Source organism: Chrysemys picta, chromosome 4, assembly GCF_011386835.1.
Source record: "Chrysemys picta bellii isolate R12L10 chromosome 4, ASM1138683v2, whole genome shotgun sequence".
Classification (NCBI taxonomy): Eukaryota; Metazoa; Chordata; order Testudines; family Emydidae; genus Chrysemys; species Chrysemys picta.
This window is the reverse complement of record NC_088794.1, coordinates 59,606,165-59,627,339: the sequence shown is the minus strand read 5'-3', so window position 1 is coordinate 59,627,339 and position 21,175 is coordinate 59,606,165. Positions and strand designations below refer to the sequence as shown.

The window sequence follows — 21,175 nt, the reverse complement described above, 5'->3', positions numbered from 1 at the left end:
TTGGAATCAGACACTGTCATCGCAGGGACTGATCCAAAGCCCAGTGAAGTCAGAGGGAGTCTTTCCATTGACTTCAGGGAAGTTTGAAGATACGTTTAACCTCATGACAGACTAGCCATCCTGTTCCTAATAAAGGTTTTCTAAACCCCTATGTTTAAAAAGCAGCAATGAAAGCTTTTGTGGGGCAAGGGGCAGTTTGACTTTAAACATTCTCCTGCGATGCAGTGAACCCAAACAAGACAGCAGAGACTAGAGAACTGACACTTCAAGTGCAGATCAGACAGTAGTGAAACTGACCAGCTAATAAGGTGAAAGCTTCAAAGGGGCAGACCAGCAGAAGTGGGAGAAGTCAATTCATGTTTTAAAAGCTCTCCGGTTGAATCAGCTGTGGATGCATTAGTAACAGAGCAGCAATCTTATTTTAATTTTAATTTTTTAATTTAAACAGGGTCCCTTTATAGCTCACGTGTTCGGGCACTGAGTGAGTGCCAGCTCGGAATTCCAGCCAGAAGAGCAAGAAAAATTCAGTTATGGGTTTAAGCAAAGCCTCAAAACCAATAAAAGGCTCCACTATGTGGAAAAAGACAGCTGGATTAAGCGCATTCAAATGTAAATACACCCTTGGCACTTTCGCCTCTGCTGAGCCCTGTACGTTAGGGAACTAAAGCCAATCCAAAAGAGGAGAGAAGTGGCAGGAAGGGTAAGGTGCAGCTCTAGCTTTGTGCAGCAGTTGAATAGCAAAGAGATCCTCTCCAGCAAGATTAGCTTGTCTCATCCTAACAATTCAGAACCACTGTAGCACCACTCAAGAGGCAATTGCATGTTCTGAGCGTCAGATGTCACTTACCAACATGTTCGGAGAGGAACACGACAAAGAATGGAGTGACCAGGTCATTAATCCCCTGGACGTAGCCACTGGCTGGGTGTCGGATGGCCCAGATAAACAGGATTCTTTCAAAGATCTATGAAAAGCAAGGAGGAAAGCCAGACACCTGTGTTAGCCAGGCCCAGAGGAGAGGCAGAGAAGCATGCATGGTAGGCAGATGGGGCGTGGCAGGGGGGAGCTATCATGGTTTGGCAGAGCCATTCCTAGCAGCAACACTGATAGGATAAAAAGTAAGCAAGCTAAAGAACCAGGACTCCCTTGGGTGTATATGAAGCACAGATTCCCCCTCTCAGCCCAGCCCATACCTCCCGAAACGTTAGCCTTAGTTTCCTTGGTGAGTGAACATGGAGCCTGAGTTTCTAAGATCCAGATGCAGCCCTGGATGTGGTGTCAGGCCCTTCCAAAGGCCAAGTCGAGTTTTTACTGTATTACCAGAGCTGTCTGACTGTGCTGAAAATTGCCAGAGTGGGTCACCCAAGACGTTCGTCCGCGCACAAGCCGGAGCCCTTTAACTCGCAGCACTGTTAGACAGCTCCCGACTAAGCCAGTTTCCAGCTGTGGAACATCCAAGTTAGACACCAGGCTGCTGTGTCTCTTTGCTGCAGTAGCACATCCTTGTTATGGACCCCAAAATAGTTCTACGAGTAGGGCACCCCAGGGCTTTTCTGATTTCCCAGTGGGTTACAGAGCATGCTGGGATTGACTGCATATAGGCTTCTTCTGAAGTATTCCTGTGCCTAGGCTCCAGAATCCCATGCCCTCTTCTGGCATGTCAATAGCCTGTGATCTGAGAGACTCTAGTGGGAAGAGAGATGTCAGGTTCCTGGTGCCCTGGCAGAGTTCTGCCTATGTGAAAGTCCTTGAGTTCCTCCTACAACATACTCTAGTGGGTCCTCTCAGAAAACTGGCGGACCAAGAACTCTGCCCGAAGTGCAGATCAGTTTAGTTCCATCTTATCAAGCTGCTTGTACACCCTAGCAACCCCGCTAAACCTTCTGGGTCTCATACAACAGAGGCTGGGATCCTCATGCCAGCTCCCACAGGGAAAAGCCTTGCACATCCAACTTTGATGACCAGGCTTTAATGCAGCCTACTCTGGCATGATGGCCTTGGGCTGGTTTCAAATAGAACTTCAGATTTTTGACCAACTCTGAGTTACCTTTAGCCAACTATATTTGTGCCCTTCATAATTGGAGCTCCTGGCCAGAGTCCCTAGAGCAGATCTCTAGCCTTTAAAAGAGGGCTCCAAAAGGTTTAAATGAACTTTGCTGATAAATTGCAGGGCACAATAGGACTGGTCTACGCAGAGACATTTACCCACAGAACTGTACCAATACAGTATTACTGCTATAACCCTCCACCTGCACACACTTATTCTGGAATCACAGGGGCCTGGCCCAGGTTAGCCTATGATTCTTTCAAAGCACGACAGAGTCCAATTGTGGTTTTGTTCCTTCGAAAGAAGAGCCCAAACCAACCACACGGCAAAAGGGACTGGATGTGCCATCCAACAGCCAGAACACCGAACTGAAGGTACGATGAACATGTTTGTGGTCACATGGATAGAGCACTGGATTGGGACACAAGAGACTGGGGTTCTAATCCCAGCTCTGCCAATAATCTGCTGTGACCTTGGGCAAGTTACTTCCCCACTCTGTGCCTCAGTTTCCCCCTTTGTCTTGTCTATTTTCATGGTAGGCTCTTGGGGGCAGGCACTGTCATTTACAGCACTCAGCACAAAGGGGCCCCGGTTGGGGCACCAACGGGTTCTCCTCCCCCCGCCCATTCTACTCAGAGGAAACACTCAGCCTTGTGCAAGATCCCCTTCCCATGGGGTGCTGGTGTCTGAATGGTGGGGTGGCTACATTAACATCCTACATCCTCCTCCAAATAGATGTAGGTGAGGCTGATCCTAAAGCGCGTGTTAGAAAGGAGGGAGGCCAGCCTTGGGTGGAGGCAAATCCTCAAATCCAGATGACTAGATTAACTCCACTGGGCCCTCACAGCGCAGAATAGGTGCCCCTAGGAGCACACACCAAAGCCAGATGGGCCTGATGCCCTGGGTGGAACGGAAGAGTCTCCCGCTAGAAGCCCTTGGTCACCAGCAGGACTTGGCCTGCCCCACTGCGGGGAAGCTAGAGAGACTCGTCCCGCCTCACCTCCTGGACTAGCGGCTGCTGGAAGAGCGGGATGAGAGGGTTTGTCCTGGGAATGTCGATGTGGATCTGAAAAGGAGAGAGGCAGAGCGGGTTAGACTCACTGACCTCGATGGTCAGGCCGGGGGAGGAGAGGGAGCTGCGATTCGCATGTATAAATCAGCGCAACTCTTCTGTCGAGGCGCTGATGGAGAGAAGAGGCCGAATCCCTCAGCCACCCCCAGGGACAGAGACCTTGCTGAGAGGCAGAGGGAAGTGTCTAAACTCCAGCCCCCACCACTCAATTCTGGGGAAGGAGGTGGAGCAGCTAGAAGGCTGGCACCTTAAAGCTAGCGATCGGGTGGCAAATCCAGCCGGTGAGAACCACTGACACATCTGATACAGCCAGTAATGAGGTAGGATGGGGGCACTACACCATGCCATCACTGGGGGAGATGGACTCCACCTTGTATGGCTTTCCCCAGCTTTAGCTGCTGTGATCCTATGCGGGCCAGAGAGCAGCGGCAAGCGCAAGAGGCAGAATGGGGAAGAAGGGAAGTGTTGTATGGGGGGGAAAGGGACGGAGAGCGGGAGAGGAGGCTGGGTGGCAGGAGGGCCTTACCCTTGAGTGCAGGGACCAAAAGGAGGAGGAGCAAGGCCCGTACCTGCCGGTAGGTGTCCTGATGATTCTCTTCATTCCTGGAATCGTAATACTGCTCGATGAAGCCAAAATATTCCTCCCGCTTGCGCTGTAAGGTCAGCTTCCTCCGCTCCTTGTTCGCAGGGAGATAGCCCTGCAGCAGAAGGCAGCCTGTTACAGTAGGTCCCCTTCCCCTCTCCCTCCTGCCCTAGCCACCGTCAGTTCCCTGCAATCCTGCCAAGCAGCAGTTTGTCCAGGAAGCACTTCCAGCCTGCATGCAAAGGTTGGAGGAGGGAGATCTCTAGGGCTTCAAAGCTCCCAGCACATGATGTCTGATATCCTTCCTGCCTGACCCCAGGGCAACCTGCCAACACCCAGCTGCATGAGATCTGATTGCTTGTTTCTACATGAATAGCTGAAGACAGCGCTGGGTCTGACTATTTGTCAACTGCTCTTTAAAGCTACAGGAAGATACTGACGGGTATGTGAAGCGGCAGGTAGGGCTCCACTCCAAGCAGGAGGCGAGACTACATTGAGATGGGCGTTCAGATCAGATCACGTGGTACATGAAAGCGCTGGATAGCACCAGTTTGTTAGCTAGAGCCTGCGAGATCTTGTGAGAAAAGGGGCGGATGCGAAGAAAATGAACATGTAGCATACGCAAGATGAGCGCGCCGCTGAGGGAGAACTCGTTGGCTTTAACACAGAGGCCAAACAAGCAAAGGGGGTAGGAGTCTTCATTGTATTTTAACATGGCTTTTGCTAATGACTGCGCTGTTCCCCGCTGCCTGGGCATGCCCATTTCAGGGTGTCCATCAGCAACCTCAGAAAGTGTGGGGTTTGAAGGTTAGGAGTATCAGGTCTCCCCAGGTTCGCTGCAGGACTCCTCAGTGGATTGGAGAACTGGCAGCATTGAGACATTCCACCCGACTCCGAAACCTGTGCGACTGCAGGGAGGGATTTTTAAGCATGACAGACGTTAGCCATGCTGCTTAAGGCACTGCTGGAAGGTGATCATGTACTGTGGTGCTGAGTGTGATAAACAACCATTCTGTGCTATAGTGTCATTAAAAAAGGGAAGAAGCTGAGCAGGGAGGCTCTCTCTGCTGAAAAATTAGGCCATTTTAGATCACAAAGGAGCAGCGAATGAGACAGGCAAAAAAATAAAAATCTTTGCAGATTCCCCTTACGGGCTTGTCCCAAGGCCACTCGATATGGTTGGTGGGGTCACCGCTCTGTGCACCGTCTGCATTCACATGCACCAGTGTACACCTCAATGGCATGCTAGTGACGCTCTCAGACCCTGCTGCTAGTTTCTATGGCTGGAGCTAAGTACGACCACGTCACCTCGCTGAGGTCCCTGCCATCCAACCATCTGGGAGTTCAGGCCCCTTTGTCATCTGACCCTAGGCCCCTCGTTCCTTAGGTGCCTCTGTCTCCTCCTCACGTTCTTGTCCTTTCTCCTCCCAACAGTCAGAGCAGCTTCCAAGTGACTCCCTCCCTAAAGCCCATTTATTCCATTGAGTCTCCTGCACTGAGGAGCTCTGCACCTGGAATCCTATTTGCCCAGGCAAGACCACAAGCTCCTCAGGGCAGGGCTCTCCGTTCCATTCTGCCATGCAGCTTTAAGGTGTCCTGCAAAGAAGAGTTTGGATTCTTTGCTGGGTAGCCTACAATGTGGCCTGCACAGGAAAGGGCAATTTATACATAAGGAACGGCTCCATATTCAAGGTCATGTCCCACCAGGGAACTGGGCAGTCCCGTGTCTAGATGGTCACACATGGATCTGCCCCTGGGGCCAGGCACTGAGAGCTGATTGGACCTAATTCAACGCACACAGGAGCATTCACGTTTAGCAAGCCCGAGGCACGTTCATTTTCACGTCCCTGCGTGGACCTCTGGGCTGCGTTCACCCTCAGGCTCCCGCTGATTGCGGCGCCGGGGCGGATTTGACCGCGTCGTGCTGGGTGTTGCTGCACCAAGCTCCGCGCAAAGCTGCTCAGCCTTTCCCCAGGAACCCCGGGCCGCAGTGGTCAGCACTCACCGACAGGAGTCGCCACGTCACGGGCCGGACCTCTCTGGGCACGCCAGGCCAGCTGCATTTCCTCAGCTCATCTGCAAACGGACAGTGGTGTCAATGGATTAGATCCTAGGCGCGTCCCGAGTGAGGTCCCCGGCTAGGTAGAACTACACCTAAAAGGAGAGGAAACCCCAGTCTGCTCCTGCAGGCTCCGGATACTCCGAGCCCCCAGGAAGGCTCTATGTCTCTGATGCCTGGGACACAAGTGCAGAACAAGTGGAGACCTGATCATACTCGCTGATAACATCAACAGGAGACTGCTGCTGCTAAGAGTATAGAGCCCAACCCAGCAGAACCAGCCTCCAGCAGAGCCCAGCGCCCCTTAGCAATCCCATCCATCAGCCCAGTGGCACTGTCCCACATCTGACTGGCACAGAAGTGCCCTCATGACCCATCCAACTAGTCCCGCACTCACCCAGGTCTGTGTTGTGACTGGAAAGGAGCTGCCGGAACTTCTCCAGGCGCGTTTTCTCCCGCACGGTCATTGGGGGAGCCCCCGACGCGTTCTGGTCGGAGATGCGGGCGACGAGTGGAATGATGGGTCTGAGTGGGAGGGACTGCTGTTTGTGCAGGGCGTTCCGCACGCAGGCATCCTCTGGAAGAGGGTTCAGAGAGTTCGGACATGCTGTGAGCGGGGTGTGTGGTGGTGTGCCAGTGTGCAGTAGCAGTTAAAGCACAGGAGTGGGGCTAGGAGATCTAGGTTCTACTCCTCATTCTTCTACTGATCTGTGCCTCAGTTTCCCCACCTGCGTAATGGGGATAAATCCCTCCCTCAGAATTCATTCCCTCACATTTGTACAAGTGCTTTGGGATCCTCACATGGAACGGAAGCCTCTCAGGAGCCCCCAAACAAAGGAGAGTCCCCCCAGGGTCAAGCTGCTCTCTAGTCACTGGAAAATGCTTGGAAAAGTTTATTGGTCGAGAAAAGAGACCAGATCACATTCTGAGTGCGCCCAGCCACCTGCCGAGATCCCCACCCTTAGAATCGGAGAGTTTTAGGCCAGAAGGGCCCACCAGATCACCCAGTCTGACCCCCTGTATGGGACACGCCACCCCTCCGCCCTCAGCTCCCACACACTAAACCCCACTACTGAAACTAGACCAAAGGGGCGCTGCCCACAAGAGACTGGACTGTTCTATTCCACAGGCAGAGAATAGGAGGGATGGAGGTGCACAGTGCCCGAAGCCCCCGCAATGGCAGGGAATTGAATACGTGAGAGATACCCAGATAATACTGGCAAGTGACCCGCCCTCACATGCCACAGAGAAAGGTGAACCTCCTCCCCCCAGTCACTACCAATCTGACCTGCTAGAAAATTCCTTCTCTCCCCCCATATGGTGATCAGTTAGACCCTGAGCATGTGAGTAAGAACCAGCCAGCCAAACACTTAAGAAAGAGAATGCTTGGTGCCACCCCAGAGTCCTGGCCCTCCCCATTCGGTGTCCCATCTTCAGCCCTGGCCAAATCTGATATTTCACAGGAAGGAGACAAAAAAAACAAAACAAAAACCCGAATATGTTGGGGGGAAACTTCCCTTCCTGACCCTTGCAGGTGACGGACGCCCTGAAGCATGAGATTTTTGGGAACATAAGACAAACCAAAAGGAGACCCCAGGGCTGCCAAGCCCTGCATTCTGCCATCACAAGCAACCCAGCCCTACAATCCCACTCACACATTTGTCCAGCTCTCTCTTTAAACAAATTACATTGTTTGCCCCCCCCCACCCACCCCCACAACTGTTAAGTCTCCCATCATGCCAATGACCACCTCACTGGCTTTCCCCCACCCTGTACCACATCCACACTCCCACTGTCGGGGAGCCAGGCATCCCCGCTTTGCAGTAGCGGCTCTCACACTTTCATACCATGAACCACTGATCCAGCCTGAGGAAATCACAGCGCAGGGATGGGATGCCAGGAGGGCCTGGCTGCAAACCCAGCAGCCAGGATGGAACAAGGCCAGCTCCCTGCAGCTGTTCTTCCATCACTTCCTCCTGATCGACCCTTTCCTCTCACTCCCAATGTTCGTCCTTGCCTTCCTTCCTCCCTTTCGCATTCAGCATGCCTGCTCGCTGCTCGACCCGCACTCCACCACACCTCAGAGAGTGAGGGGGCTTGGGAGTCCCAGGGAAGCTGACCTTGAAGGTTACCCCACCTTGCCTCCTTTAGCCTACTTCAGCCAGAGCTTGAACAGAAATGGAGACATTATGTGGCCTCTGATGCCACCTGGTGGCTGGACTCATCTGCTGGCTCCTTTTCACATGGTGAGTATTTAGTCGGGCGTTTCTAGGTCCACCTAGTTTAAACCTGCAAGAGACCCATGCCCCACATTGCAGAGGAAGGCAAAACCCCCACAAGGTTTCTGCCAATCTGACCTGGGGGGAAATTCCTTCCTGACCCCAAATCTGGCGATCAGTTAGACCCTGAGCATGTGGGCAAGACCCACCAGGCAGACACCTGGGAAAGAATTCTCTGTAATAACTCAGAGCCCTCCCCATCTAGTGTCCCATCACCCTGCTGCCTCTGATGATAAAGCAATCACATGCCTGGGATCAGACCAGGATGCAGCACTGACCTAGCAAGACACCTAATCCAGAGGAGTTAATCTAGCACACCAGATAGAGCGCTCTGGCTGGGCACTCAGGCCAGGATCAAGGCAAAGCATCCCATCAGACTCAAAGGATCACATTCCGACCTGTTCCCCAAGTGGGCGCAGCTCCACCAGAGCTCTATTCGCTTAGGAAAGGTCTGCATTTGGCCCAGAGAGTCCAAGAGCAGCACGTGGGGGCCCAAAGAGCCATGGGCAGAGCATCTCGGACACAGCTGAATCAGATGGCCTGGATTTGAGGCACTGGAATAGAATGGAGGATCACCTGGGCAAACCAAGGCTTTGAAATTAGTAGCCGGGGGCTGAATTCCACAGTCAACCAATACAGCACGTGGGTACCAGCTTCAAAGCCAGAAAGCTAGGATAGCATATGAGCAACAGATTGGTCACTGCCTCTCTTACCAGGTGATCTGGACAGCTGGGCCTCGCTGCTGGACTTGATGACCTTGCAGTTGGTTGGCGTCTCACTGAGAGCAGACTGGGCCCGCTCAGGTTTCACGCGCAGCTTGCTGTGGTTCTCCAGCACCTGGGCTGCTGTGGCCTTGGCCACTTTAGAGTTCAGGGTTTGGAAAGAGGAGGAGAAGTCTTCGTCTTCATCATCGCCGATGTCCCAGGCGTCACTGGTGTTGCGTGCAAACTCGTGAAAGCTAGAGGCCTTCTTATTCTTCAGGGGCAGCGTATTGCCCTTGGAACGTTCCTTAATGAAGCTGGGAGCCAGGGAAAGAGGGTAAGTGCCACAGAAAGAGCCAACCCCAAGCTCCTTACTTCTCACACAAGACCATTCCACGTACCCTCTTCTCTTCCTCCCATGGTACAATCCCTTCCCCTTCCAAATACTTCCTTCCCTTTGCCCTCTGGTATACCCCCCAATGCCTCTTCATCCCATGGTACAATCCCTTCCCCTTCCAAATACTTCCTTCCCTTTGCCCTCTGGTATACCCCCCAATGCCTCTTCATCCCATGGTACAATCTCCTTCCTAGGCATGAGCTAAGGAACGCAAGAAATCCCTCCACGTAACCCCCATGGCAAGTAAAACGCCGGAAGGCAGAACAGAGCTGGGACAGTCTCAACACAGGGAAGGCCAATGCTCCAGCTAACCGTTCCTATCAGGAAGGTGCTCAAGTCTATCTACTCTGCCCAGCAGGGCAAAGGAGAGGAACTGATTCAGCTCCAGGCTGCATGAGGCCGCTCCTAGGTTTGCAACTGCCCCAGCCGCATACAAAGAACAGGAAAAATAATGGATACTTTCAACCCAGAGAGAGGTACAGGAGCAGCTCTGTGCTCACATGCTGGCCAGACTGGCCTGATGATGATTTCAGACACAGGGAGAGCGCTCCCACTACCTTCAAGCTCCAAGAGTCGAAGTCCACCGTGATAAGGAGCCAAAGCCAGGAGATAAAGTCTCCCTTTCAGTGCTGGGGAAATGTGCTGACTCGACAGTCCCAGGGGCTGAAGTGCTGCTCATTCACAGGGCAGAGACTTCAGGGGAAGCAGCAGAGATGTGGTTCCCACACACAAGCTGCCAGGTCTTCCCCACTGCCCAGGAGGGATCCCCTCTAAGAGCAAAGGGAGAGGTCAGTCACCATCGCCCAAGAAATCCTTGGTCTCTCTGCTAGGCGGTGGCTATGACAGTAGTTCTATGATGCGGACTCCTTGCTACTAAGGCGAGGCCATGGGCTCGTTTCACACAAGCCATCAACTGGGAACGTGGGCTGGAGTCAAACAGATGCCCTACAGGTGCAAGGCTTCAAGGGAGTACGGGAAGTCTGGAGAGCCCCTGCCCAAGAAGGGACAGAGAACATCCCAGCAAAGCAAGCCCTCCAATGGAAACAGAGCCAGAGGGGGGCCGGGGACATGCGGCACTTACTTTTTGGTGAGCCGGGGATCCAGAGGAGGATGCTGGGCTCCGTAGACAGGTTGAATACTGCAGGGGAAACAAAAGCCACAGAAGATTTGCGAATAATTGCCTGAGCCTCGGACAGGGTCACATTCCTCAGCTGTTCTTGGGAGCCGCAAGCAACTTCAATAGGGTTCAGAGTTCAAAGCCTTTGATCAAAGAGCCACGGTCAGCTGAAGGTTTATTCTTTCTGAGAGCAGAAAAGACACTGTAAACGATCAGACGCCCTCTGGCTCAGCTGGGCAGGAGGGAGCGGGGTACTGGGCCTCTGGGTTCTATGCCCAGCCGTGACACTGATTCATTGCGTGAGTATGAGCCCCAGTTTCCCTCACCTGTAAATTCAGGCCAACAGTCACCTACATCAATGGGGCATCAGAGGCATAGTTCGTTATGCCTTGAAATCCTTGGATGAAAGTGCGTAGCAAAGGGCAAAGTATTACTGCCAGTAGCATGCTCGTGTCTTGGAGAGAAAGATGTGGGTTTGAGCTCCCCACCAGGTGCTGGGCTCACAGTCACTGCTGAGCAGTGCAGAAAGTTACAAGGAAAACACTGCACCGAGATGCGTGATTGGAGCTCAAATCCCAGCTTGGTGAAGGACACTTGGGCAAGTAACTTTACCATCGTGCCTTGGGCTCTCTACCTGTGGATCAGACTAACACTCCCCTCATTCAAAGGCAGCAAGGATGCTATGAAGCTCTGAACCGCTAGGCAATGAGGTCTAGCCTTCACAGATGTTAAAATGAGGATATTGCTAGTTTCACAGGCAATTTAAAGATCCCCAAGGCAATTTACACAGAGCAGTAGGGGATTCCGTCCAAGATTTAGGCTAGTTATACATGCCCCCAAGCCCACTCTCCTTCCAACATCCAGGCCTATTGCTCTGTCTGCCTCCACCCCAATGCTCTGAGAAGCAAAGCATTCCTGGGGGATGGTTCTCTATAGAACCAAACCCCATCCCTCTGCACATATGTCACGTACCTTATTTAACAGCAGGGCCCATTCTCAACTGATGTAAGCAGACCGAGCTCCACCTGAGTCAATGGAACTGCAATCACTTTCACCAGCTCCGGATGGAGCCAATGACTCCAGGTAGAGCCAGTGGCACAGAGAGCTGGGCCCTGCAGTACAGGAGGGAGAATGCAGTCTGGCTGCAGCTGGAGAATGCGCTGAGTGCTGGGAACTGTCTGGCTAAGACGGCAGCACAGGTACAACGTGGCAGGAGGGAGAAACAGAAGAGTGAACAGAAGAGCCGCAGTACAGGCACAGGGCGACAATGGGCCCTAAACCCAGGAAAAGCAATGGGTGACAAAACCTAGCATGGGCTTTCCTTGCTGCATCAGCAACTCCCGTCTTTCAGCCGGACGCTCGAAAAAGACTAGCTGTATTTCCCCAATAGTGATTAGGCTGGGAAGGAGTTTGCTGGCTAATTAAGATCTAGCTGTCAGGACAGCTATTAAACAGAGGTGGCTATGTTGGTGGGCATAACGAGCAGATTAACCAGGGCAAAATGAGATCAATGTTGCTGGCAAATGACTCATGTCAGCTTCTTTCAGAGGCCAGGAGAAGCCAAATAAATTGTTTTAAAGCTTAACGTGAGTTTTACAAAGCTCACCAAGCCGCCCCTCTGTACACTGATCAGTGTCATGTGTGACCCCAAGAATCCACATGTTCCTTCTGGGAGAGGGTCCTCATTTACACACAGGAAGGGCATTGGGAAAAGACTGACACAGGAATACTGGAGTCCCCTTTGGGAACACACCACTGGTCCCTCAAATCTAGAATCCCGCCTCAGGCTGGCTGAGGTTGCAAGCAGCTAATGCTCAGAAGTACAGACCTAAACTTTTGAGTGCACGCACCCAATGGGAGATATCTTAAGGGGGCAGGGGTGTCTGATTTTCTAAGCAGGTCCCTTTAAGCTGTCTTGAGGCAGACACCCAAAACCAGAGAGAACCCAGATCACTTCTGAAAACGTAGCCCACAAGCCCGGGTTATGTTCATATGAACAGCTAAAAATGTCATTGGTCAAGTATTTCCCAGTCCCCTTTGGGACGCTAGCTACAGTATCTGACGTTGGTTTCCTGCAGCAGCGAGTTCCACAGGATGACACAAAAGCAGCATTTCCTTTGGTTTGTTCTGCTGTTCGTTTCACTGGCTGAACCTTTTGTCCCTGTAGTATAGGATGAGGTAAACCAGCAGAGTGAGGAAGAAACACAAACACTCCCAAGGAGAAAGCTACAATGAGATTTCTAGGGTATGTTGGCGATTTCATGAGCTTCCACTTTAAAAAACAAACAAAACAAAAAACAAAACAAAAAACTTGTTTCCTTAGATGGCCATCCCCAGCCAATAAACCAAGCCATAACACCGATAAGGACCAGCTGAGGACACTGCGGACTTCCCCTAACTGGGCTACTTATAGAACTGGTGAAAATGACTACAGTTAGCTCTAACTTTATAGTGGTTGGAGTTTTTGTAGAGGTGGATAGGGAAAAAAAAAATCTATGTAAAAATCAGCCTCAAGAACCATTCGCATCAATAATCTGCCTGAGCCAACCAGAGATATAAAAATATCCAGAACAAGACTCGGAACAGTCTAGCAACCAACATGGGACTACTGAAAAGTAATAATACGCAGTCCTTAGTGTCTGATCCTGTTCCCATTGGCTTCAAAAGGGAGGAGGATTTGGCCATTATGAAGTCCCCTTCATTGGAGGATCTCAAATGTTTTCATGGAATGTTCAGATTTAATTTCCTTTTGATGCCATTTACTTTTTCAATGCAACAGTTTTGCTAGTGAAACTAGTGTAATCAATTCCACTTTTTGTATCTAGTTAGTTCCACTTCCTTGTTCTCTGCTCCACTAGTGAAAGGCTCTGAGTCAACAGAGAGGTGCAGTGAATAGGGCACTGGGTCAGGAGACCTATGCTTTGTTCCCATCTCTGCCACCATCCAAGGTTACAAAGCAGCTCAGGTCACTTCATCTCTCTGTGCCTCTTTTCCCTCTCCCACCTTTGTCTATTTAAGTTGGAAGCTACTTGGGGTGGAGCCTCTCTCACCACATTCATGTACAGTGCCTAACACAATGGGGACCCGACCTCAGCAGGTCTCCAGGGTCTACTGTCTATAAATAGAGAATAAGGTTGTTTGGGTTGCCACTGCCACAGCAGAAAGTAAAAACCAAGAAGCCTGTCAGTGACACTCAAAATATTTAACATTTTTATTCTCATTAGGCTTCACAACACACTTTATTGTTAAAACCCTAAGCACAGGGCCCAAACTTCCCACAGGAACCTGAACAACAAGCCTTGTGCAGGAGAACAAGTGAAACTGACCAATCTTGTTTCACTGAACAAAATCCAAGAAATCAACTAGGTTCATTATTCCCATTGTAATCATTTATGGTTATTAGCAAGAAAAAAAAACCCATACATTTTCTTCACATCTGTTTTTGATTTTTAGTTATCTTGATAGCTGTGACCTTTTAATACTGACATGCCGTTGAACCAGCCTGTCTAATCTGAGAGGCCATGTGGCTTGGTAGACTCAGTCTGGGATGTTGCCAGCTGGGTGACGATGGGCAAGTCACTTCATCTTTCTTATGCCTCAACCCTCCCCCACACACACACACCCCAATTTCTAAAACGGGAATGATACCACTCACAAAGCACTTTAAGATCTACAGATGAAAAGCACATTTGAGAGATTTGATGGATGAAGAAAGCACGAGTGCTTATCCAAATCATCTCCAGTCCCTTCCAGGGTGATCAGCATAAAGGGAAGGAGCCAGCAAACACACAGGAAAAGACCACAGAAGGTTTGGTTAACCAACTCTTAAATAACCTTAATCTCCTGAGGCCTTAAGCCTAGTATCTCCTGCTTCCCTCCTCTACTATCCACTGACCTGCCAAGAGTGACAGCGTCAAAATGCGGGTGATTCAGAGCAAGGATTTAAGAAAAGAGAAATTCCCAGGTTACACTGATGGATTTGACAGAATATTAGCAAGCTGGTCTGTTGGGAGAGAGGAATAGTTTATCCAATGCCCTATGAAGTTTGAGTTTCTTGTCTGGGCTGGTTGGCTGTAGTTCTTTCCCCAAACCGGTTTGCCTGGTTAAGCTCTCAAAAGTTGAGCTCAAAGCAGTTAGAGATGGAAGAGACTTGTTATCTTAGAGACCACCCCTCTACACAGGCAGGATGTGGATTCCTGATAAAGAATGTACCAGATAGTAAGAAGAAGAACAGGAGGACTTGTGGCACCTTAGAGACTAACAAATTTATTAGAGCATAAGCTTTCGTGGACTGTAGTCCACGAAAGCTTATGCTCTAATAAATTTGTTAGTCTCTAAGGTGCCACAAGTCCTCCTGTTCTTCTTTTTGCGGATACAGACTAACACGGCTGCTACTCTGAAACTTTCCAGATAGTAAGATTACACTTAAAGACACGTGCTTACACATTGTGGAATTTATTTTCCAGAAGAAAAGGAAGAATTGTGGGTTATGCCTGCAGCTTCACACACCCCCCTCCCCGCCGCCGCCCCCGATTTGAATTGTCCCAACAACCTGAGTTTGAGCAGGGACAGCGAGTGAAAGTGAGAGCACATTAGAAAGAAAGAGAATGAACTGGCCAAGCAAGATTTAAAGCCAGCTAAGCATTTCAAAGGCTGTGCATTTGCACACCAGGAGGGGATTGCAGGGTCAAGATGAGATTAATGGGGGTGTGGAAACCGTGAAGCCCATATGAACTGCTCAGACTTTAACCTAACCTTGAAATACTCCTCACAGGGAGGTGGGTGAAACTCCCCAACCTTTTCCCTTTCTCCTGGGGATTTACTTTGTTTTTCTATGGGAACCTTCCTCTCAAAACCACATGGGAGGAGCCACTCTCCAGGGCAGGTTTCCTGCCCCCAGCTCTCATAAATCTATTTTAATGCAGGGGTTTGTGCATTTCTCCCTCCAAGTAAGCATCCCTTGCTTTAAAGGAAGCAGCACCTTGCTGCTCCCCAGCCAGAGGAAATGAGGTGGGGAAAGTGCCCCCACAGATTGTTATTGACACTTCCTGATGACGAACCCTCAATGGAAGCAGAGTTTAAGGGGAGTGCAATGATACAGTCTCATGTGGTATGCAAGGACACCCATTCTGCTGTTTGCTTGGGGGCGAGGGGAGATCTTGCTGTTCAAGGAGAAGCCTCCAGGGCAGCGTATGACCTTGGGGGGATGAAGGGCTTCTGCTTCAACATTTGCAGAGGGGCACCGTATGTCCCCTAGCTCTGAAGTTGCCCTTTGGATGCCCAGCAAGCCCCTCTCCACGTTGCCTCCTACCTGTCCCACTCCCGGATGCGGCGTGAAGGAGAAAGGACTCGCTGATTCCTCACCCTGCAATATCCAGCCCAAATTGTTCCTCCTCATGCTTGGCTTCCCCCACTGAATGGAGACTTAGTGGGAGGGAAAGCAGGTGGACAGGAGTTTAGTTAACCGGCTCCTACACTTCCCCTTCTGTCACTGGCTCCCATTCCCTTGGGGGAGTTGCACGGGGGGCAGAGATACAGATTACAGGTACCCACAAATCGATGTGGGAAGTGAATCCCATTCCCAGGCAGATCCTCTCCTCTTAGGCCCAGGCTGGAGATGAACATCAGTTAATCAATTAGTCAGGATCAAGCAGGAGAAATATAAGAGAGGTCATCTTCCTTCTCCCTCCCTGGGCAAATTGCCCAACTCCACACATGTATGAGCTGGGGGAGGGAAGGGTTGGCACCCACAAAGCACTAATAACCAGCCTTCCCCCCCTCTCCCAAGGAATGGATGGAAAAGGAGAGTGCCCCCTGCCCGGGCTGGGAGGTCACCACTTAGTCGGTATCAATAATCGATCAAAGGACAGGGGGAAGGAATGTGTGTAGCCCATTCCTCTGAGGGTGTCACCGATTAGCAGGGACCGAGCCTGGGAGCCACGGAGCAACCGGGACCGAGCCCGGGGGGTGTCACCGATTAGCCGGGACCGAGCCCGGGGGGTTGTCACCGAGCCTGGGGGTTGTCACCGATTAGCCGGAACCGAGCCCGGGGTCCAGGTGCCCCCAGCCACACTCACCTCCCCGGCAGCTTAGCGCTCCGCTTCCAGAACTGCTTGCTGCTCTCAGCGGCCATGGCTGAGGCTGGGGCCGGGCCCCGGCCGGCTCCGGGGGGACGAGCAGGGGCGGCAGGTCCCGGAGCCGGGGGCCGAGGCCGCTTCACCTCCTCCCTCCGGAGGCCCCGCTACCAGACTCCGGCGCCGCCATTTTGGATCAGGGAGGGTAAATCCCGGCCATTGGCTTCCTGGCTCCACGGCCTCCGGATCGGCCAATCCTGAGCCGGGATCCTACCGCGTCCTGAAGCGAGGGAGTCCTGGGCCTGGCACAGGGGCGGGGCCACGAGAGGCGGGAGAGACCATCTGCGTGCAGGGAGGAATAAACCATTTCCACTGGAGGGATGGAGTGGAGTGAACCATCTCTACTGACGAGGGGGTAGGGTTAGGTTAAATCATCTCCACTGGTTGGGAAAACGGAGACACCACTCTGCTTGCGAGAGGAATGGGAGAATAGGGTAAATCTTCTGTCTTGGGCAGGAGAGGTAGAGTGGGTTAAACTATTTGCGCTTGGAGGGAGTTACACCATCTGCACTGGGGAGGAGAAGGTTAAACCATGGTCACCAGGGAGGCTGTGTGAAGTAGGATTAAACTAAGGAGTGGGTTAAACCATCTTCACTGGGGGAGGACAGATGGAGAGGGTTAAGCCATCTGCACTGGGAAGGAGGGGGTGATGTAGGATTAAAGTATTTGCACTGGGAGGGAGTGGGTGACAAAGCTGGGGGGCACCTGCTGCCGGGCCCCTTATAATTCAAGTCCAACCAGTGTTTCCATATCACTTTTCAGTTGCTTGTAATTTTGCATTGGGGAGCCCTGAAACTTCCCACCTCTGGCCTCAGCCCAATGACAGAGTTTGTTTTTATTTATTTTAAGTTAAATTGGACAGGAAACATTTCTGATACTTTCAGCGGGGGGGGGGGTGGGGGGGGAGGAGGAGCACTTTCTCTATTAGCATAAAAAAGTCTTAGATTTTTCAAACAGTTCTAGTACCTGAGTGGTTTGGGGCCAAATCCTGGATTGCACCAAAAACACAACTCCCAGGTTGAACATGTGCCTCTTGGAATCATGGTGGAAATCCACCTTGATTTGCCCAACCTTAAAAAAAAAAATTCTTATTTTGCTCATGCAAATGGGATTACACAAGGAAAATGGTAATACAAATTTTAAAACTTGTAAGGCACTCAGTTATCCCAGTGATGAGCACAGTACATAGATAGGCAAATCAAAAAATAGGTCCGATAGATGGGTATGCGTGGTAATTAGATAAACAGACATTTCTCTCTCCTTGCGAAAATGTTATAGAATGTAATAGAAATTGGTAACTTTTCCATCGTGTTTTTGAACCATCCTATCAAATACAATAAATAATTATAACCCTGCTATAGAATTCTATAGGATGGTAAAAAAGCAACTCACAGAAAGCAGCGGTGCCCTTTCAGATTGCAATGGGGAGGGGCAGGAGTCCAGCAGGACTTTCAGCAGGAGTCCAGAGGCTGTTTAGGTCCCTGGAAGCTCTTGGATTATTTGAAGAATAAAAGTGTAAAAATGAGTCTATTTCAAGAGCATTTGTTGTGATTATTTCCTATACATTTAATAACAATTCATGAAGGTTTACTACAACAAAATGACCAACACAGGACAAACAGGAAACTAAGCAAGCTAAGCCATCGGCACCTGTGGTACGTAGATCCAGCATCAAATAAAACCTAATTTCAATTTTAGAAAACAACAAGCGTCGGAGCACACAGAATTTCTTCCATAGGAATGACACTCAAAGCAGACATCCCAAACCAATAACTAACAAACAAAGTCAACTAATAAAATCTAAAAGAAAACTCTCCAAAAACAACCACTCTCCCCCAAGCAGAGTTTTGATGCTGAAAAGGGTGAAGTGCCAGATTGTCCATATAATTCACTAGGGACTGCGCTAACACTCTTGATTTTATGTGGAAGGCGCTCAGATTTTACGGTGAAGGGCGGCAGTATAAAACCTATATGTAGGAACACAGACAGGTGTTACCAGTAGTCATACTGAACAGAAAACTGTGTTTAGTCCAAAATGCTTTTGTGCATAATGAGCAGAGAATTCTGAATCATTGCTTGTTTGGGAAGTCCCTAACGTTCATTCGTGGGCTGGCCCTTGTCAAACATATTCAGCTTTCACCCCATCTTTTTCACTTGTAGTACAGCAATTGCTCACCATGACACCACTTTGGGAATCCCCCCAGTTTATCTAATGCCATCCATTGTCACTTGTACTATTTTAGGGGGGGGAGTTCCACAGGTTCTCTTTAAGTAGAAACCTGCTCCAGGCAGCATATTTATTCCCAACTCAATTGCATGTTCCTTCTCTTATACTGGTTTCACATCAATGCAATTGCTTTGCCATCAATGGAATTGCATCCTGATTTACACAGGAGCACGTGAGAAGAGAACCAGTGCAAAGAAGCCTCTTTTCCTTCAGGCTGGTGTTCACTAGAAAATAAGAATGTGCTGGAGCATGTTAACTAAAATGATCTTAAATGCAACTTTGCAGGCAGTCAGATGGGCCTGAGCTTAAACTCCAGATCTGAAGACACCCTCCATACTCCTAACATACCTGAAGCAACCATGAGCATGTCTACACTGCAATGTCAACCCAGGTTTTGAACTCAGGCTCAAGCCTAACCCCCCTTTCATCTACACAGAAATCGCACTGACCCAGGGCTCAAACCCAGGGTCCCAGGGCCCTCCAGATGTGCAGGGTCTGAGCCTGCGTCAAGTCAGAACACAGGGGTTCAAGCCCTATTGCTTTTCAGTGTGGATACAGTCCCACTGGATTGTGAGTCCACCAAAAATATCCCACAATCCCAGGGGATTACTTTCTGTGTCCTCTGAACAGTCAAGTTTGGTGAACAGTCAAATTTTCCCACAATGCATCATGAACAAAGGGCTAGAGTGGCCCAGCGCCGTATTATTGCCTACGCCAACAAGGCCTAGGCCTAGGGCGGCAAATTTGCAGGGGCGGAAGCTCCCTTCCGCGCCCCGCCCCCCTGCTCCAGCCCACCTCCGCCTCCTCTGCAAGCGCGCTGCCGCATCCTGTTTCTCTCCCCTCCCACCGCTTGCACCGTGAAACAGCTGTTTTGCGGGGCAGGGAGGGAGGGGGAAGGAGGGGGAACGCCGCGTGCTGGGGGAAGAGGTGGGGCCGGGGATTTGGGGAAGGGATCCAATAGGGGAAGGGAGGGGGCAGAGTTGGGGCAGGGACTTTGGGGAGGGGGTTGGAATGGGGGCGGGGAAAGGGCGGAGTCGGGGCAGGGCCAGGGCGGCAATTATTTCCCGGCCTAGGGGCGGCAAAATTATTAATCTGACACTGGAGTGGCCACATTTTGGGATGGCACTAGGAAGTCTGGGATATGGGTGGTTGGAGTCAGGCCTGCATAATGCAGTATAGATGCTGGAGCCCCAGGTTGGGACCTAGAGTTCAACACTTCCTAAACTGGGATTAGCAATGAATGTAGATGCTCCAGCCCTAGGTTAACAAACCCAGCATCTGCTAACTCAAGTTCTACTAACCCTGGGTTTATATTACAGTGTAGACATAGATCAGATGTCCTGGTTTTTCATCTGAGTCCCTGGAACACCTGGGATGGATGTGTCTGTGTCTCAGTGAAGGTTTTCCCCCTACTTGTTTTTGTTTTACATTAGATATTCAGGGTTTTTTTAAACCCAGAAACTCTCTTGGAGATTGGAGGGCTGTTGGCCTTGTAGAATCTATGGAACTCAAATGTGGGAGAAACACTTGGGACATCTTTGTTAAAGATCCCACACCTTTCCATTGAGGAGTGGGGAAGGAAGAGACACTTCACATTACACAGTTGAAATCTCCAAAGAGTTATCCACCAAAAGCAGGAAGGAACTTTCCATTGCTGCTATTGCCAAGGTTAAAAAACAAGCAGAGCCAAACCTCCCCCAACACCCCATGCTCCATGCACTCCCCCCCCTTTTTTTTTTCCAAAGGGGGAAAAATGTTCTGAATGTGAATGTGTGATATAAGAGACATGTTGATCTCCCCTCCCCTGCCCTGCAGAGTGGGGGTGCGAGTACCGACGATAGAGCTGCGAGGGTTTAGTTTTTAGGTGGGGGTGGGCTTTGTGGCTGCTTCTCCAAGGAGCGGATCAGCCAGGGGGTTTACTCCACTTGTGCTGAATCTGCTGTTGAGGGAAGGGAAGAAGGCTTTCTGCTCTACGGGAGGGGTGAAGTTAGAGGCTGTGCATGGGACCCTGCAGCAAAAGTTTGCCAGCCCCAGGGAACTTGCTGGGGTGCTGACTTTAGCCTGGCAGTTCCTACGTGGCTCTGGCTGCCTCCAGCGGGGATGCAACAATTGCCAGCCATGCCAGCTAACAGGTACTTGAGCAGAGAGGCCAGTTCCTAGACTGGACCATCTTTCTTCTCTGATGACTTTGGATCAGGACCTTTGTCCAGGACACTACACTTTACCATTGTCCAGCAAGTAGTTCCACATTATGGAATTTCTCTTGTGTATCAATTTTCTTTTCCTCTCTCTCTCAGAATAACAACAACAAAACCCAACATCGTAAACATTGCATTTCAATCTCTGTGTTCACGAAGAGAACACAAATGCTGCAAAGCCAGGAACCCAACGCCGGGGCATGCCAAAGTGAACGTTTCCTAGGCACCCTTAACGCTGTCCCTGGCCTGGCTGCATTATTCGCCAGCTTTTCAAGCCCCCAGCACTCACAATTGGTGCCAAAGTTTCCTGAGAGCTCAGCTCCCCTTAGACATCTAAGGAGGGGGCCAGGTTTGCAGACGTGC

General features: G+C 50.7%; 1 protein-coding gene across 8 annotated transcripts in view; it reads right to left on the bottom strand.

Moving 5' to 3' along the window:
• TBC1D22B (TBC1 domain family member 22B) overlaps positions 1–16,629 on the bottom strand; it is a 94,662-nt gene extending 78,033 nt beyond the window's left edge. For 7 of the 8 annotated variants that reach the window (XR_010601007.1, XR_010601009.1, XR_010601008.1 and 4 more), the window contains exons 1-8: positions 16,331–16,627; positions 10,218–10,274; positions 8,752–9,056; positions 6,157–6,336; positions 5,706–5,776; positions 3,687–3,815; positions 3,046–3,111; positions 848–962 (exon numbers count right to left, since the gene is read on the bottom strand). Coding sequence is in view for 1 of the 8 variants with exons in the window: in XM_005309696.5 (XP_005309753.2) it covers positions 848–962; positions 3,046–3,111; positions 3,687–3,815; positions 5,706–5,776; positions 6,157–6,336; positions 8,752–9,056; positions 10,218–10,274; positions 16,331–16,386 (979 nt within the window). In the remaining 7 variants the exon portion in view is untranslated. Of the gene's footprint in view, positions 1–847; positions 963–3,045; positions 3,112–3,686; positions 3,816–5,705; positions 5,777–6,156; positions 6,337–8,751; positions 9,057–10,217; positions 10,275–16,330 lie in introns of all 8 variants that reach the window. The other variant, XR_010601012.1, reaches the window with a different exon arrangement.
• Positions 16,630–21,175: the final 4,546 nt, after the last annotated feature.